General features: G+C 41.7%; 1 protein-coding gene across 9 annotated transcripts in view; it reads right to left on the reverse strand.

Annotated features, from left to right (window-relative positions):
* The window catches only part of LIMCH1 (LIM and calponin homology domains 1), a 181,726-nt gene that overhangs the window by 32,594 nt on the left and 130,406 nt on the right, over positions 1-18,726 (reverse strand). For 8 of the 9 annotated variants that reach the window (XM_052780170.1, XM_052780171.1, XM_052780172.1 and 5 more), the window contains 9 exons: positions 17,862-18,206; positions 16,829-17,149; positions 16,027-16,260; positions 14,793-15,041; positions 13,868-13,903; positions 9,009-9,135; positions 6,030-6,184; positions 5,415-5,817; positions 1,377-1,598 (listed from right to left, as the gene is read on the reverse strand). In XM_052780170.1, the coding sequence (XP_052636130.1) occupies positions 1,377-1,598; positions 5,415-5,817; positions 6,030-6,184; positions 9,009-9,135; positions 13,868-13,903; positions 14,793-15,041; positions 16,027-16,260; positions 16,829-17,149; positions 17,862-18,206 (2,092 nt within the window). The remainder of the gene's footprint in view (positions 1-1,376; positions 1,599-5,414; positions 5,818-6,029; positions 6,185-9,008; positions 9,136-13,867; positions 13,904-14,792; positions 15,042-16,026; positions 16,261-16,828; positions 17,150-17,861; positions 18,207-18,726) is intronic. The other variant, XM_052780180.1, reaches the window with a different exon arrangement.

The raw sequence follows: 18,726 nt of genomic DNA on the forward strand, positions 1-18,726 counted from the left end.
TTTCTGTTGCTGAATTTCCTCTCAACTCTTCCACAGCTATACTGGTCTGGGAATCCTAAAAAAGGAGAGAGTAACACTTTCATTTGACTACTCTTCTGATCGCCATTGTGCTTCTAATCTACAGCAAGCTGAGGCTCTTCTCTGTCCTCCAAACATTCCTATTACCAGCTCTCCCATATCAGACGCAATGCTTACCCGGCTTTTCCTTTACAGCCAATTCATTCTGACATGAGCAGCCTCTGCTCTGCCATCCCTGCCTGCTTTCCTGCAAATCATTCACTTTTGACTCTATACCAGTTCCCTCTGACAGGATCAAGTCCATGCTCACAGCACATCCCAGCTCCCATGCTTGCTGCAGGCTCCATGGCTTGGTTGTCCATGATCAGAGACTGGCATGAAACAGAGGAGTAAGATAAGACACAAGCCCTTTGGCATGAACGAACCATCACTCCCCAGGACAGATCCCTGCCTGCTCCCTGTTATCCATCTGGCCAATGCTTGGGAAATCTGACATGAAAGCAAAAAATTATCATACTTCAACTCTCACCACATCTCTGATTCTCTTTGTTGTTACACAGAAAAGAATGGTGAGAATTCCCCCTCCTGCCACTTGTTTGCAACCCTTTTACATGCTTTATTTGCAGTCCAGTCCTTATTTCTTGTTTTTACCATCTACTTTTATTACAGTTTTGTAGCATCTAGATTCCTGCTGTGATACGCTTCAGTTTTATTCCTGCCTTTTTCTCTGGGGAAGAGGGGGAGAGAGAAAGATGAAAAGGTAAAATTAATTTGTTTCTTTGATAAGGCAATTAAGCAGCATGTTGGTCCCTCCGAGCATTTCAATAGCTTATCCCCTTTTCTAATATTTCTGAGAGGGGAATGAAAGCTGAATGCTCAAAACTGCCAGCACATCCACATCCTCTTCTTTGAAAATTGAAAACTGAGACTAATTATAATGGCTCGCACAGTCCAATTATGTTGCTGATCTAATCAGCTACCATCAGGAGAAGCGCTGAATAAATCTGCACAATAGCTGGGACACAGAGTCGATTTCTCCCTGGCCCAGCACATTTAAAGCATGCTTATCAGCTACATGACATTCCAAAAAAAAAAAAAAAAAAAAAAAAAAAAAAAAAAAGATGCTGGCTGCAAAAAGTTTTTTGAACCTTCCCCTCCCATTTCTCTACCCACATCCCAAAGGAAAAAGCCTTTAATTTACAAAGAATTTTCTTTTTTTTTTTTTATCCTGGTCTGGGCACACCCTCTTGAAATAAAGCAAACATAAGCACTCGGGTTTCATTAGTTAGTGATTAAATACGTTATGAGACAGAAAATTGGCAGAGAAAGTAAGGCTGGTTTGTTCGTGTTGGTCTTACTGTTGGCTCTTTGTGCACACTCTGAGTGGCAGGCCTCTGTAAACTGAGCTCAACACTTGTGGGGTCCTTCTTCAACTCCACCGGGGGCCTGTCCCCTCTGGCTACTCCATCAAATTTAAGAGATCTGCTTGGCGAAGGAGTAAATATTACTGTTGTACACTCTTTATCCTTCTCTTCCATGCCGTTGAAATTTTCTCCATTCATGCTGACTTTTCCATCTACCTGCAGAATACAGTTAAATAAATATGCTGAGACAATTAGCATTGGAAGGAATTTAGGAAATTAGGACTTCAACATGATATGACAGTTGTTAACACAGCCTGTGCCATTAGTGAAGGACAGAGCCAAGCACACATTTCATTCAATTGGCCACAACAGAAGAAAACCCTGTTCCAGGGGTGTCAAACAAAATACAGGCAGAAGGTAATAATTTTTCTGGATTCCCTGGTTTCCCACATTTCGTCTTCCCACTAACATACAAACACCCTTTGTGTGCACCACAGATCAATGGATTTTAAAAGAACAACAAAGATTTAGGTTAGACTTAGACCAAAACTGCTGGGTTTTGCATTGCTTCATGCAAGAGGCAAGCAGGTTCTCCAGGACTAATTACACTGATGAACTGAACTGTTATGTACCCTGATGACCTCACCACAGTGTTAGTAGACTGTGCTTTCTGAAGCACTGACGTGTCAACTTTGAAGGGTCAGGAGCAGCAGAGTTCACCCACTTGTTTCTTTACTGCTCATAAGAGGGAAGCAAGGAACCAACAAATAAAACTGGGCATTCCATCTTCTCCATGAGGCAATAAAATAAATAGCTGCTTTCCCAGAAAATGATTTTATGCAGTCTCCATGAAAAAGAGAGCACAGAAATAGTTTAACTACTTTGTTCTCAGGGTCAAGCTAGCTCCTTGGTGGGCGTATATTCCCACTGAGGAACCCTTAAGCAAGGAATAAAATACAAAATAAGCTCTAGCTTCTTCCTCTGCACTGAAACAGCTTCTTCTCAGGACTTTAATACTTCATAATTATGTTCTAAATGGAGGTGGCATGTAAAGACTTCCTTCAATTTGGAGGGCTGTCTGCAGAAGCCATGGTATACACGAAAAAAAGTCTTGCTACAAGGAACTCACAGGCCATTCCCCGTAAGAGGGCCCAGCTGGAGAGAGACCAGGAGAGGACCAGGTATCAGTAACACCGTATTGCTCCTGCCTAGCTACAACACAGATGTTTATAGGCTTGTCAGCAGGGGTGAGTTTTAAATAGATTTGAAGGAGGGCTTGGCTACTTTGTGCACAGAGATCCTTCCTTGCAAAACAGTCACCATGGGAGACAATGCAAAGGTCAGGGAGTAAATACGGACAGACTCTTCTCTGCTAATCATTGGACTTTGGGGGGAATAATGGCATCGATCTTCTTAGAGAAGCTATCTGGGATATATATGGTGATTAGTATTTCAGGTTTCTCCACAGGTACTGTATAAACAAAAAACACATGTAAAAACAAGCTCAGAGGTAAGCCATTCCGTGGGAACTTTTCATTTACTTCACCGTTACTGAAAATGGATGCGACAAGTGTCAAAACTGCTTTATCAAACTGAAACATAGTTTAAGAAAACAAAGTTCTTCCCATTTCATCCTCCCTGCCCCGCTCCTTATTTCACCATTTACTTCTCTTCAGTACTTTACTTCTTGAGTAAACAGCTTGGATACCTCAAGAGCAGCACTCCAACTTAGTGTATGCCATCAGTGCTAAGCTGAGGGCAAACTCCTCCTGTTGACTTCTTGTATACATGCATCCAGACATCTGTTCTCTATCTGAGGGTGATTAACTAAGGGGCCATCTCCGAGGCACTGGGCATCCTCAGACCTGACAGACATGCAGGGAGGTGAAGGCAGTTAGCACCTCGCGCAGTCAGCTCCCAGGCAGAGGAGAAACAGCCCAGCTCCACAAGCAGTTTCACCCTTTCTGACTGCTTTTCAAATGAAAAGGTTCCCTCCCTTTCCTCACTGCCATCATCCACTCAACACAGTACTACTCCTAGGGTTTATTTCCAAACGCAAGTGTGAGCAAATACTGAGCCCCAAGTCTTCTGGGACTGTGTGCTGGATTACCTACTACAGAGGCAGGTCATGAAAGATCTCAGAAATAAAAAAGCCAGGAAAACACTGGCAGGCTGCACCATCCATTTTAGCGTCTCTGTTTAGACTAAGACATTTCTCTATTTATATTAAGGAGAAAAACCAAATGTTTGAATGATCAGGACAGATGCCCTGGCTGCAGAGTTAAACAAACATACTCCTTTCCTTCTGATCTGGAGCAAGTCAACACATTGTCACCAGAGCTGAGAATCATTGACAGACTGGTGTTTCAAGGGAAAATAACGCTACAGCTATATGTGCTAGGGAATGAGTCTTACTGAGACAAATCACATTCTTCCACATCAAGCAAAGAAGATCTAGACAGACTTTTAGTGGTGGTTAGTGGGGGGTAGAAGCATCCATGGGTTAGTTTTTCCCTGCACACGTGAACTATATATGCATTAACGTGAAGGTGATACACACATACATCTTGGCCCTCTGAGGAAAAAAGTGGCATGGATCAGGAAAAAACCAAAGATCCATGATTCACTGATGTCTAAAATGTAAACGCTAGGGGAACACCAACTGAGGTATAGGAGAACTAGGAATTACCAGTTTCACATTTCAACTAGGAAACATGGTGGGTGGGTTTCCACAAGAGCTGGGACAGACTTCAAGAAATTACAGACATCACAACATGCTTTTTCACTACCTGTACAAAGCTGACTTACTTTTTGAAAGTAAACAACCTGAATATACATGGTAGCAATGCTACTGGGACATTAGCAGGGCTGCAGGGACCCCTGCATGCCACTAGCATAGCAGCAGATAGCAAGAGCAGACACAAGGGGACCTAAACTCTACAGGCTGGGGGCACCCATGCCAGCAGGCTTCACACTGCTTACAACAAGGCTACAGTGAGACTTGAGGAAGCTCCAGTTTTGGTACAGGCACTGTGAGAAGCAGATTTCTTCTTGACTTATTCTGGCCTGTTATCACTAACACATCCCCGTTCTTTGCTTTCTCCATCATTGTTTCAGTATCTTACTCGTGTTCTCCACACCCACCCAGTCCAAAGATACACTCCTCAGGTTTTATATCCCAGTTTCAGTCTCTTCTCCTAGCCCCTTCCCCCCAAAATCTAAAAGCTGGCTCCTTATTCCAGGCAGCCCTGCTTTCATCCAACCTCTCTTACTTGTTTTATTCCCATAATCTTTGTGCAGCTCTTGCAACCCAACGCAGTCACTCCCCCTCTCTCACCAGCAATACCCAGTTACACTGCTGCCCCAGTATCAATCTGTTCCCCTAAACCTGCACGGACAGCCTATATCCCCTCTTTACACCAGCGAAGCAGATTTCCCCATTCATCCCTGCTGAGAAGCATGTTTAGGACAGAGTATCTTTGGGCAAGCTGGCTCTTGACTCTGAAGGAGTAAGGACTCTCCACACGGAATACATGCACACTGCAGTGTTTCAGAGGCTTTCATGATATGGCTGAACAGGACAGGCTTGTTTGGGTATGGCAAAAATCAGACCCCAACACAAAAGCCAGTTCAGGTCTTGCTCCGAAAGTCAGGGCCTCCATGCTCCCTGCCCCTTCCCTTTTGTTTAAAAACAAAAAACCATGACAACATACTCTTTCCTAACCTCTTTCTCAGAAACGCCTTGCTTTTTTGTTAGAGGTCCCCCTTTCCCTGTCTTTCCCCAAACAAATTTAGCCTGATGAAAAATGACCAGCACAAATATTCCAGTCTGAACAGGTCAAGTTTCTGAGAAGGCTGGTAATCAAGAAGAGACCACTAGCCTGGGCAGCACAGAGCATGAAGCTGAGTTTTCTAATATCAGAATGCTGCAATCATTTTCTACTTAATTGCATTAAACATTTATATGTTTGGATGACTTAGTCAGGATCTCTTTGCCTCCTGATTGACTTTGGGGAGTGCAACGTATCCTACCTTAAAGTTCTTTAAAACTTCCTGTGTGTTTTTGGGTTGTGAGTAAGGCTTGGGTGTCAGCATAGGCACAGCCTTGGAGACAACACTTTTGCTGGGAGATGTGCGGCCTGTCGAACCACTGGGCTCTAGTTCAGTGGTGGGAACAATGGTTGCTTCAATAGTGGCAGTGAATTTTGGAGCAGGCAGCGACTGTTGCCTTAAATATCTCAAAGGATTTGGGTCTTTCAGTGGGGAATTTGGCTCCACTGAATGGCTTCTTTCCAGAATTTTTGGCATCTGCAAACGCTCAAGGACCGCTTCACTGATAGTGAATCTTTCAATGTACTGCTGGAGGATGCTCTCAGCCTCCTCCTGTGACTTTGCATTCTTGTATGCCTCATGAAGCTCCCGCTCTCTTCTCTCTCTGCAAGGGAGACAACACAAAAGAGACCATCGCATTAAAATTAATGCTGGAAATCACTCCTACCTCCTGTGCTCCATCAACAACCTTCCCTCTCCCTCATCCTAGGCCTGCAGGCACAGCTGCCCACAGTTACCTATCACCTCTGGAACCTATCACCTCTGGAGCACAGAGCATTTTCAGACATGCCACTGTACTTCAGTAAAACAACGTACTTCTCTTCCACAATTTCTCGGTAGGTTTTGATGCTTTTTCTGCGCTCATTTGTCCCGTCTCCAGACAATAACCTTTCCATTTTCTTTCTCTCAGCTTCTTTTTTTATTAAATCCTGTGAAGCGCTCCTTCGACGACTCTTCCACCGAGCCAGGTCCTGTGAGAAAAGGAAGGCACCTGAATGCACAGTTGCAAATAGGTAAAAACTGGCCACAGAAACCAATGAATCCAGCCAGCCACTTTGCAATGCATGTTCCTGGCTGTGGACCAGGCTCCCATTGCCTGCCGGCAGTGACGTTTATTTTAAAGAAAAAAGGAGATTATACCCTAAAAATGCAGATGTTGCCTGACTGATTTTGCTCCTAACAGCAGGAGCCAGTAAGGATTTCATAGCTCCACTGGTGTATTTTCTTTTTAGCTTTGTAACGTTGTAGAAGCATGCTAGGTAGTAACACCAGGAAATTTGGCCTAAAAGGACCAGTCGGGGCATTCATTTTCATTACAGCCAGCATTATGGACAAAACCCAATTCCCCAGGAAGATGAAGTAGAAAAATTATGTTTGGTGAAGAATTTTAATAATCAGATGTGTGGGAGGCAGGAGTTCATTGGAGGAAGGGACGTCGTTTCACCATGAACTACAGCTGCACTGACAGTCTGCCTTGGAGAACTGATAGTCCCGTATTTTACCCATGCTATCAGCCAACTACATGCAAGCATGGCTGATCCAGGCTTTTGGTTTTTTGACAGAAAAATCCAGTGCAGCATCCAAACTTAAATCCTTCCTCATGGGCACCCTCCAATATTTTGGACCCAGATCTGAGGAACTCAGATTAGAGACTAAAGTGGCTCACACCTGGTTGGCGTGGAGACATGACAGAGCAAAAAGCCTATGGTTTGTATCCAGCTACATAGATATGTCCTTGTTGAAGTAATGATCTTACTCTTTCTGGAATCTGCCTGCCCAAAATTGTCCAGAAGATCCACTGATGCTGGTTCTTTACCTTTCTTGCAAAACCAGCCTGACACTAAACCAGAGAGTCACAGGAGATACCTGTTTCGGGCACCTGTCTTGCATCCTGCTTAGGTTATGAATTCACAAGTCCTAGAGGGTACAGAGACAAGATCTTTTTCACTGTAGAAGTATTACAGTAAAGAAATTCCTAAGCTGTAAAATTTCTTTGCAGCCAACTAGTAAAGGAACAAAATTTTACATGTAAAAAATAACCTCTACAGAACTTCTGCAAAGAAAAATAACTTCCTAGGAAACCGTAGGGGCACATTTGTCATTAACTTTACAACATCAGGAGATTATATTTCATGCACTCTAACAAATTCTGGTTTTAATAAAAAACAGAGATTCTGTACACACACTCAATTCAAAGGCTATTTCATTAATTACATGCTTTTCCAAATATTTTAATTGCATTTTTATTGGTAAACAGCAGAAGGTACTGCAAGCATAACTTATTTTATTAAAACCAGGAACAAACCTTGTCACTTTTAATTTAGCTTAAAACCACAAATTATTGACGTTACACTCAAGGGAATGCTCATTAAAGTATTTCTTCACATGACCTACATATATCAGTCTATAATCCCCTTCTTGAAACATAGGCCTTTCATTTTCCTCAGTTACTAATTATTCTCATTGAAGTACCGAAGCATTTCTTTATTCAGCTACTCCCACTATTGCCTATTGTTTGGAAATTAGTTTTTCATTAGCAAATTTTATAACATAAGCCCTCCTCCTCTTTTTATAATTAAAAGCCAGACATGTTTATCTTCTCCAGCTCTGATGCTTTAGAATAACAATAAGAAAAAAAAAAAGCCATGAAACTGTTAATTGTTGGCAAATTTACAGCATGGGCATATTAAAAAATATCCGACCATGAATGCAGTGTCGTCTCCATAAAGCCTTTTCAATGCCAAGGACATTCCAGTACGGGAATTTTTAGTGGCTCTTCAGAACTTTTAGTTCAGTGTAGAAGGTGCTGAGGGCCTGGAAAACTTACGCACTTTAGCTCAGAGGATTTTCCATTCAACAGCAGAGAGTTCTCAAACCTCTTGAATGCCTTTGGACTCATTCTTATCTCTGCTGGGAAATTATGGCTTCCCACACATACAGACCTCTCAGCTGAAATCCTTCATTGTTTTACTACAAAAAGTTATTTCTTAGTTGTATATACTGATCTTTTTTGGACTTTTCCTTGAATTTTCTACCAAAAACCTCTCTGAGATGTTTCACAGTAGCTGTCCTTATAATGGGAAATTACTGTTCCAGCTGCTTGAAGAGGTCTGTGGGTTTTTAAAAAAAAAAAAGCCCCAAGTTCCTCATTTAAAATCAGTCTTTGGGACTGAACAGGATTGATACTGAAACTCCTGATACTAACTTACCTGCAGATCACACTTTTCTGTCCTTACAAATTTGCTGAAGATAATGCCAAATTCTAGGACAGCTTAAAAAAAACATTGAAGAAAGAGGGTTTGGAAAGGACTTGTAACCCAAGCAGGGTGTAGCTAACTTGAAGGGTAATTTGTTTGCTTGGACAAGATGGAAAACATTAGCATTTTCTGTATCTATGCAAATTTATTAAAGCCAAGTCCAACCTATTTATTCACTGTCCTGCTTAGTCTTTTATTTTATCACTTTGGGCATTTACTAATTATAAAAGTTAGAGAAATCTGCAGTTAGAAGCTGTTCTGCTTCCATTTTTACCTGATCACAGTTTAATTACATCTTTTTTAAAAAGCAAAATACACGGTGCACAGGCAAAGGCACCAGAAGACCTTGTATTCCGCAATTTACGTCAAATTATGAACTTCTATGCTTTTAGCAACAATCCATTGGGGAAAAAAAAAAAGGGAAAAAAGCTCTTGATTATTTTAGTGCTAGAGAACAACCGTATATTTAGCAGGTTGCACTTTTTTGCCTAGCTAGCTGGCCTCAAGGCCAGCACTGCAGACAATGTTGCCTACTCACATCTTGCCATCTGGTCTCATCCTCTTTCAGCTGGTTGTGTACGTTCTGCAGTTTCTCATGGCGAGCTTTGCTATGAGGCTGAGTCACAGCTTCTTCTTCACATCTCATGTCAAACATGCTCATACTCCTAAACAAGGGGGAAATAAGAATTAGTGCAGCGTTATTTAGAGGCTTACATTCCTTCGGCTTGTTAGAGCTAAAGCCACATGAGGGTGCTACAGCAGAATCAGACACCTGCACAGTTATGAAGCTCTCAAAAGCAGCAGTCCCCTAGAAGGACCAGTTAGCATCCCTATGGCTTCCACACAGTACTTCAGGCATTATACTCCTCAACTTTCTCTTGTTTTTATTAGTAGACTACAACTTTGCCTCTCACTAAGAAGCATTACTAACATTATGCCTCCATCAATAGCTCTTATTAAAATAATTCAATTCAGAGCAGAGTTCAGAACATTTTATTTTCCAAACATTTGCTTCCCAGTGAGTTTTCAAGACCCCTCCAATTAACACTGCAGACAGAAGTTTCCATTTCAGTGTAAAACAAGAGAGGCTTGAGAAGTATATTAGGGGCAGCATGGCTGGCTAAATGCTATTGCTACAAAACCAGGGACAGCCTGCCCAGAGAAGTACACACAGCGCAAACAGCACGGTACTTCCTCCTCTCCCCTCCCTGCCTCTAAGAAACTCAATGCTATCAGCACCAACTTATTAATACAGCTAACCTAACAAGGAAAAGCTGACGTTCAGGACAAAAGAGTTTCTTTCTACACACTCTATTTCTGTCCCTGACCTTTGGAGAGTTAAAGGAAAAAAAGGTCATGATTTGATATTATACATCCATTCATATTATATAAAGAACTTCACACGAAGATAACATACATACTACTCCCCCCCTACTACCTATTATTAGTAAAACATGACCTCAGTTGTGCCATTAAAAGAAAAAAAAAAAGCGCCATGCAGTTGCACATGAAGTGATTTCACAGCAGTCTTCAAATGATCCTCTGTAGCTGTAGGTGAGCCAACAAGCCAACTAGCAGGAGAAGCACCCAGTGAAGATAAAATCGTATGCAACTGTGTCCACAAAAATCAAAGTGAATAGACACGGAAAGCTGTGCATATATATATTTAGCCAACATTTGTGTTCAGGCAAGCAAAGATGGGAATGAACCACTCTCAAGGGAAAACTGAAAGGTCTGGACAGTGGATGGAAAAGGACATGCACAGATCCCATCCTGTTAGTAGGTATTTACTCAGAAATGAAGGACAGAATACACATCCTATTGCCTTTAAGCATGAACAGTGAGGTTAGCATACTACCGTGCTTCACCCCTTAAACAGCATGAGTGCTGAGGGGTACGCTAATTTGGGTTTCTTTGTGGGTAGTTTAAGGGTTGTGTTGCTCAGGATTGGATTGGAGCACTCCTAAATAACAGAACCTAAAGAGATGGCAAGTTTTGTTGCTTCTAAAACTAAAGGCATACCACCTACTAAGGAATATTTCAATATCAGTCATATTTTGCGGACTGGTGAGGTGGGGCGGGAGATGCTTAACTTGTAAATAAAGTCACCCTTAAAGGGTTTATTCCAGTTTAAGAGCTTTTGAAACTCACTAAGAAAAGCCTTCAGCGTTAAGTATTTTCCACCTTGTGCCTACTGGGTCAAGCTGGTTGTGTAGCTCCTTTCTTGTACCCTTCCCTCATGTCAGAGAATTTTTCATTCACATACAGTAGAAGAAAACAGAGGACCTGAAATGGTGGTAACTGGTTCTAGTAGAGTGCACGAGTACTCACCCTCTGCCATTTGGGATGGGAAAATAAAAATACTTTCTACCAAGAGTCCCTTGATGTCCTAAGGAAAGGCTAGTATTTATTCCCTGTGTTCACTCACGTCTCTCAGGGCACACAGACAGCAAAACCAAAGGTTTTACGGCTATTAACAATGCAATAAAAAAAGTACTCTGGAAAAGGCTTTGGCCTAGGCCAGGAATCAAACTATACACTACAACCCCACATGCACCTTCTACTCTAGTTGTCACCTCCTGCTGCTGGGCATTCATTGCCATGGATAAGCAATCAGGTAGGTTCAAACATCAACTCTGCAGCAACATGTTATTGCACACATGTATTTTCCCAAGAAAGCAATCTGAAGGAGTCACATCTCAAAGCACTGTGCTCTGCTCTGACCAACATGTAGTAACCATTAAGGAAAACCACCTACTTTCCTGAACACATGGACAAGGCCAACTGAAAGGTCTACGTTGACTTTTCTGCCTGACAAGTTCATCCTTAGAAAAGAATTGAAGAGGCCCAAACTCCGAGCTTCTGCCAAAAGACACTTTCACTATGAGTCCCACATCATTTCGTCCTATTTCTTTCTTACATAAACTACAAATGGCTCCAGCCCATCACTAACACCTGCATGAACAGGGAATAGATTTACTTCTTCCTTCAACCACGTGCTGGGCCAGTAGGCACACAGCATGCAAGCAGACAGAAAAGATGTAACTGTACTGCATTCATGAATTTCTGCCATTAGCAAAGCTCTGGGGATTGTATCCAAACTCTGCCTGGAAGCAAGAGGCCTTTCTGCTGACCAGTGTACCAGACCTGCCATCCTAACGAAGATCTAGGAAAAACTACTGTGCAGACCAACACTGTATTTTGGGGGGCTAGATCTTTGGGATGATGTGATTTTTAAGTTATGCTACTTTATTCTTGCAAATTACAGTTGTTCTTGTCAGTGATGTCATGCAGCAATTTCTTTTTTTTTTTAAACAGAGCTGAACAAGTGTTGGATTAAAAAAAGTCCTAAAGGACTTGAGTGTTCAGACTATTTAATTTAAAAGTGAGAAATAAGGTAAAAAACTTCTTTTTATGAGAATGTGTTAAAAATTCTTATGCAAGGCATTTATTATGTAGCTACATTATCATTTTACAGGCACACCAAGACTTAAGAAACTCCAACTTAACATAAAAAGCAACAGGCTGGCTGGCTAAAGAATCACACTCTAGTAAACAAATAGTCAAAAATCTCAGCTCACTATAATTTGCTTGTCAAGCTTAAAGTATAAAGCATAAGCCTAAACTCACACTGGACTGTCATGCTACCACCAGAATTCAGCCCTACCTTTTCAGGAGATGGAAATGGGGCTGATCAGCAGCAACACACTAAGTATTGCCTCTTCTGGACCTCGAGACAGACCAGGGCTGATGGCAATACCTAGCGTTCCCTAACCAGCGAAGGGAACTTTGTCAATCTAATAAAGGATTTTCTAGTTTTGCTGCTGGAATAAACAGCACCTAGTCTAAGACTGAATTCAAGATACAGAGTTTTCAAAGGAGACTTGACAAATATTTTGGAAGCATTTTAAATGTCAGTTCAATTTATTTTTCCTACTTGAGAGCCATATTTTATTAGATTCTTCATAAGTGCTTCGTCTTCAGCAGGCAAAACACAATCTTACATTTATAAGAACTTAAAAGACAGTTCAGGAAAACAGTTGCTCTGTAAACTGTGGCACATCTGGAAAGGATGACAACGAGGCTTGAACATTTATTGTTTTGCCTTTTAAAATAAAATCAGAATCAACCTGGAGTAAACAATATGGTTTATTCATCTTTGCTACTCTCACTTTATACAACCAAACCCATTGCAATGCCTCCTTGAAGGCATCTCCATGTATCTTCTCTTATGTTTACCTTTAATACAGACATGCAAAAATGTGGGGAAACAAATGAACAAATCAATCAGATAGGTAGGCTTTCTGAAATGGCAGGCAAGTCCCCACTGTGAAGTATAACACTTCTGTGTTGTTATGCTCTATCTCATCTCTTCGTTTGACTGAACAGATTTCTGCTGCTTGAAAATAGTCATGTTTACTCTGTGGTCAGAGGACACAGGCTTTGCTCAGCATAAAGGTATTACAGATCTTGTAAAGAATATTCAGTCCATGATTCTAGCCTTTATCATTAGAGGAAAGGGAGAAAAATTATATGAGTCTCTGTATATACTTGTTATAAAAAAACCCCTCTATGCTGTTTCTATTTTGTGATTTAATCTGTGAGACAGAGAAGGTCATGTGCATTTCTGTGAACAGAAGAAGGATATTAAGGACATTATTATGTGGGTGCCTGTACTTTGCAAGAATAGCTGATACTTTCACAGAGCTTTCTAAATGACATTGCATACTATTCTGAACTACAGTTTACATGCATACACACACAATTAAAATGTTTGAGTGCAATAAATGTCACAGTCCTACTCCTTCTGTCAAAAGTAAAGCATCAAGGTGAAGAGCTTAAAAAATGAAGTTTAGTACATTATTAAATTAAAGCCAACCTAGAAGGGATTCAAGAGAAAGTTTTTAAAAAACAATAAAGGAACAGCTGAAGATGTATTTTCCCGGTAATTATTCTGAAGATCAGAAGGGATTTTATTTTACTTTGGGATTTTTTTTTTCTTCCTGGATAGGTCATACTTCATTTTTTTCCTCAACGCCCAGCCCAGCCCAGATTCAACCCAACCCTCTTTACCTATAGCTGATTAGAGGCAATGGTAATTCAGAAGAAGAACAAAAGAAAAGAAAAGAAAAGAAAAAAAGAGGAAACAATACTTTAAGCAACAGCTGGACATTAGTCTTATGCTCAGTTTTTATGGGCTTTTATATAAAAATTATTTTTAGCTGCAATGTAAGCCATATTGCATTCCATTTTTCAGTGCTTTTCTGAAAAATTTATTTGCTGGAACACTGCAAAATAATGATGAGGCATCAACTGCGTTTTAAATTAGTAGAAAGACGGGAAAGCATGCAGTGTAAGTTGTTTAAAATAGAATCTTGTGAACACAGGACAACTTACTCTGCGTCATCAGACACAGCAGTTCTGGGGCCGAATCTACAAGACCAAATATAAAATTAGAGCGTTGATAAATACATTAAGTAGTAATTGCAAGTGGACCCATACAGTTTGGGTAATTGACACTTGAACATCCAACTTGTACTAGTAAAGCTGACCAAAAAAGAATCATACTGTTCAGGGATTATGTATTCAGCAAACAAGACTTACCTAATCATCTGGAGATCAAACTACTTAAGAACACCACCCATCCCTCCCTGACCCCATATTAATGCCCCCATTATAAAAATCTGCTGAAGTATACCTAAAATGGGTGTAGAAGATAGTTATTGAAAACAGACAATATATTAACATTTACATTAAGTGCCACACACGTGATGAATGGAGACAAAACTTAACATTCCACAGCAGTGCTCAGAATCACCATTACTGAAGCATGGAAGAGACAAATACAGGCAGAAGAAAGTGAGCCACAGGATTTCCTTTTTGTTGTTGTTGTTGTTGGGTTTTTTTTGGGGGGTGTGTGTAGCTGATAAAGGTACTGGTAATACACAAGTCAGTGTCATTCACTAAAGTGACAGTCTTAGAATCACAGAACACTGCAACATTTGCTAAGCATGGAGAAGCAAGATACACATCTCTAAAAAAGCACAGTCCAGCTGAACCTCTGCTATTCATAAACCTTTTCTGCAATTCAACATAGATACCGTAATCAAGTATTTCCTTTCAATTAGCTTTCATTTCAGTATTTCAAGTATTTAGAAAGAAAATGCATTACACAACTATTCTGTTTGTTTCTAAAAAGTGTACTACTAACATACAGTATTTTAGTCTGGACTGAAAGCACACCAGCCAATACACAATCTGAATTCTGAAGTGTGCACACAGGGGTGTACAAGCTGCGTGATTCACACCATAGAGAGCTCACGTTTGCAGATGCTCATCCTTGGATGACAATGTTTCCGTTTTGTTTTCCTCAGAAACCTCCTGAAGCTTAGACGTTTGACCAAGGTGGACTTCATTAAGGTTACCTTCACCCACTTGGGCAGTACAAACAGTCTCATCTCGTCCTGCAGGAGGGAGGTTGCTTTTTTCCTGCCCTTGCTGCTGTTCTTGCAGTGGTTGTATTACAGGTTTTCCAGAGCTATTAATGCAGACTTGTGGACATTTTTCAGGCCTGAGTGAGCCAAAGGCAGCAGTGCAGAGATGTATTAACCAACATTTGAAAAATCACATATACATAATGAAAAGCATAACTGCTTTATAATAACCCCTCCCCCAACCCTAATAGCTGATAGGTGACAAGCTAAGTGAGGCAGGTGCACAAAACATGATTTTCATAGAGAGTCAAATGCTTGTACTTCCATTCCTCTAAGTCAGAAACACAAACTGTCCTGAACCCGGCAAAGATTAAAGTATTCAAGTACATATTTTAACTAAGCTATTCAGCTTAAGGTCTTCTCAACACCAAGCCACTGTTCAATTCTATGGTAGATGACAGTTTTGCTTCTCCTGCCTGAGCAGTATCCTAGTTTTTCATCTGTGTATGCACAGGCACATGCGCATCCTTCTCCTCATGTATGCTGAAGAGGTTGATGAATAAGAACCTTTCCACCCCTGCTTGCATGTGGCTCAACCAGCCAACGATAACGCTGTTCAAAGGCTTAAACCACCAACTTCCCAACATAGCCTCACCCATCTGAACGGAAGTGTTTAGAAAGACACCGAGCATTATCAGGAGGGATCTTGGGATCTCTAGATATCCTGTTTAGAAGTCACTGGCACCAACTAAGCCATAAACAAGCATCTAACCTACCATATCCAGCACCTATATTTCTAGCTGGAAACATTTGTAATAATTAGCTCATATTTAACTAGAAACCTCTGCAAATGTAATGCAATCTTGCTATGTATACCCATTTCCACATGCTGTTAGAATTTTGCATCTGGCAGAGCTCTGCTCTGAATTTTTACAGGCCTCTACCAAAAGGGCCAGAAACCCCGCATTACCGCCTTCTGAGGGGGAAGAGTCGGCACAGAATCGAGGACAAGCATGGAAGAAACAGCTGCTGGGCCAACAGCAGCTCTTCCAGATCAAGAGGTCTTGACAGACAGCCCACAGGGCCAGCTACAAGGGAGAGAGAGAAGCACAACCTTCTTACCTCATAGTTTTCTTCTCAAGTTCTCTAGCCGTGCCCTGCTTGTTCTGCTGCTTTGAAAATGGCATGGGAAGGAACTGCTTAACACTGGGCCCAGGCTGTTTCAGAAAAGCTCCAGTTCTTCTGGCCAACATGTCATCTCTTTGTGGGTCTGGAAATTTCACTTCGTTTTCGGTTCCACTGCTCTGCAGCTGAGGGATTTCAAGCTCTTCTTGGCTCTCTTCTCGTGTGACAGTACTGCTCAGAGAGACAAGTGATACTGTTCCATGATAATGCTCACTTGTGCAGCCCAAAGGCAAGTGGCTGCTCAGGCAACGTGGGGCACTGTTACTCAAAACACACTTGCAGAGTGATGGACAACTAGGTATCTTTAGCTACAACACAGGGAGTGAGAGCAAGAGGAAACTATGTTGAATGCCACACTTATGTAGATGATTCATTAGAAGTTGGGGATTGCATAAAAATGTATGTGAGGAATTATTCACTTGGAAGCTGGCACAAAAATCTGGACAAAGCACCAAGGATTGCAGAAGTAACCCCCCCAAAAGATGAAAGACTGTTTTCATGCTGAACAGCAATGAACAGCTGAAGTACTTAAATATTATGAAAGAAAACAGACTGTTTTATGTTCATAGAATACATTCTTGTAAGTAATTTCATAAAACAGAACACATGCCACGATGAACGAGTAAAGCACATCTTTAAAGGCCGTGTGAAGAATGGAACAATATTGCTGACTGATCCAAGCTAACACCACACACAAACCAGGCATGAAGCTCAGAGGGATCTGCTTCTGTTCTCTGACCTTTCTGCTTCCCGTGGAGTCTTCAAATCCTTCTCATGAGCTACTGCCTCCCCTTGCCGCTGCTGCAGCAGATGAGGAGCTACTGAGAGGGGAGGACAATGTATGGGAACGGGGCTAGTGGTACGCCTCTGAAAAGTTCCCATCCTTCTAACTGTACCATCTCTCTCAACGTCTGGGAAATGCCCGTCGCGTTCTTCCTTGGTGCTTTCTTGCTGTTCGTTCAAACCACACCGGGTTTGTTTCTCAGAGATGATGCCAAAAGCTGGGACAGGTGATGGAATTCTCCTGCAAGAGTCATCTGTACCTGACTTGGCTACCTCACTAGCGATGAGATTGAGAGGAGGGGTGAGAGAGACAAAATGTTCTCAGGTCAAATGAAAGGTAAGAAAAGGAGTCCTCCAACTCAGTTTGCAAATGCTTTATAAACACACAAACTTAGCTGAATGAATTGCTTGCTGAATGCATTCATTAAAATTTCTTGCTACAGCCACAGACTAAGCGATTAAAGAAAAGCCAAAAAAATGTAAGCTCTGTTAATATGTTAACTTCCCAGAGCTGTAATTCTCCTCCAGATAAATGCCAGGAACACAGAGCACCAATACACCCTGGTTTCCGCACTACATCTTCAAAAAGAAAGTAAATCCGTTAGGTTTGAAGAAAGCATTTTTTGAACATCAGTAAGGCCAGCAAGCTGAACGACAAATTCCTAATGTGCTGAAAGCAGGCAGAGCGAAGCTGCTGGAATTCAAGAGGCAGAAAAATCTTGAATGACAGATCAGACACTGAGACACCAGTGATTTCACCGCCCATCAGAAATTTTGAGGCAAGCTGTCGGAAGACCTTTGCACTGCGTTGTTTTGTGTAACCCTAAACATGTTAAGATACTGTGAAGGTGTCAGATGACTTCTGAACAAGGCCGTGCGTGCAAACAGCTCTTAGGTCTATGCTGCAGCCCACCCCCATGCAGATCAGCACCTGTCAAGAACAGGTCTCACTGCCAGCTCAACAGTGCTTCCTAAGCCACACCAAATACCTGGACTCATTCTGTGGCTTAGATACTTCATCGCTGTGTTCAGCAAACCCAAGACTGCCAACGGTGGTTGAAGGAGAGCTTTCAACGCTGGAGTGACTCTCCACACCGTCTTCCTTGCTCTCCTCTTCTGTTCCACTCTTGGATGAAGCTCTGCCAATAACAAGCTTGTCCCATTTCTGTTGATCAATCTCAGTTACTGGCCCAAAATGCACAAACTTCTGCTTAGGGCTACCAGCCTTTTTGTTTGCTCTGGCTTTGCGGACAGCAAAATCATCGCTGGCTGCTGCTTTCACTGTGATTTCTCTTGGTGGAAGAGTGTCACTGGGACATTTGAAATCTTCTTCACTAGTCAGAACGAGGAATAGAAGAATACCCCCAACATCAGACCCCAGAATAAAGCAAATTAAATGCTCCTAAGGTTTTGAAGGGCTTTTATTTTAAAATTCAAGGACCCAGGTACAAACAGCTGTGGCCTACTGAGGCCCAAATGACAGATAAAATCTGAAGATACCGCAGACCTGTTGGGGAAACTCTGGGAGCACATCCATGGAAGCTCTTCCTTAGGGGAAGGAACGTAGCATACGGCCCATTCCACACTCGGTTCTTCACCCTAACAAAGCCACAGTTCCCTTACTTGCTCACGTAGAGCCGGGCCACGCGCTACGTGAGACTGCATGGCACCAGTACACCCACCTAGCCATGGGCATGAGAGCACCAGCAAGGGAAATTCACTTACCCTAAACCAAGGAGACTGAATCTTGATTTTAGTAAATCACCTCAAAAGTAACGGAGAGACTACTAACACCTTTGAGATGAGAGAATGGCTGAGTTTGATAGTTTGTATTAGAGCTAAAATTACATACAG

The sequence above is a fragment of the Harpia harpyja genome, chromosome 2 (assembly GCF_026419915.1).
Source record: "Harpia harpyja isolate bHarHar1 chromosome 2, bHarHar1 primary haplotype, whole genome shotgun sequence".
NCBI classification, from domain to species: Eukaryota; Metazoa; Chordata; class Aves; order Accipitriformes; family Accipitridae; genus Harpia; species Harpia harpyja.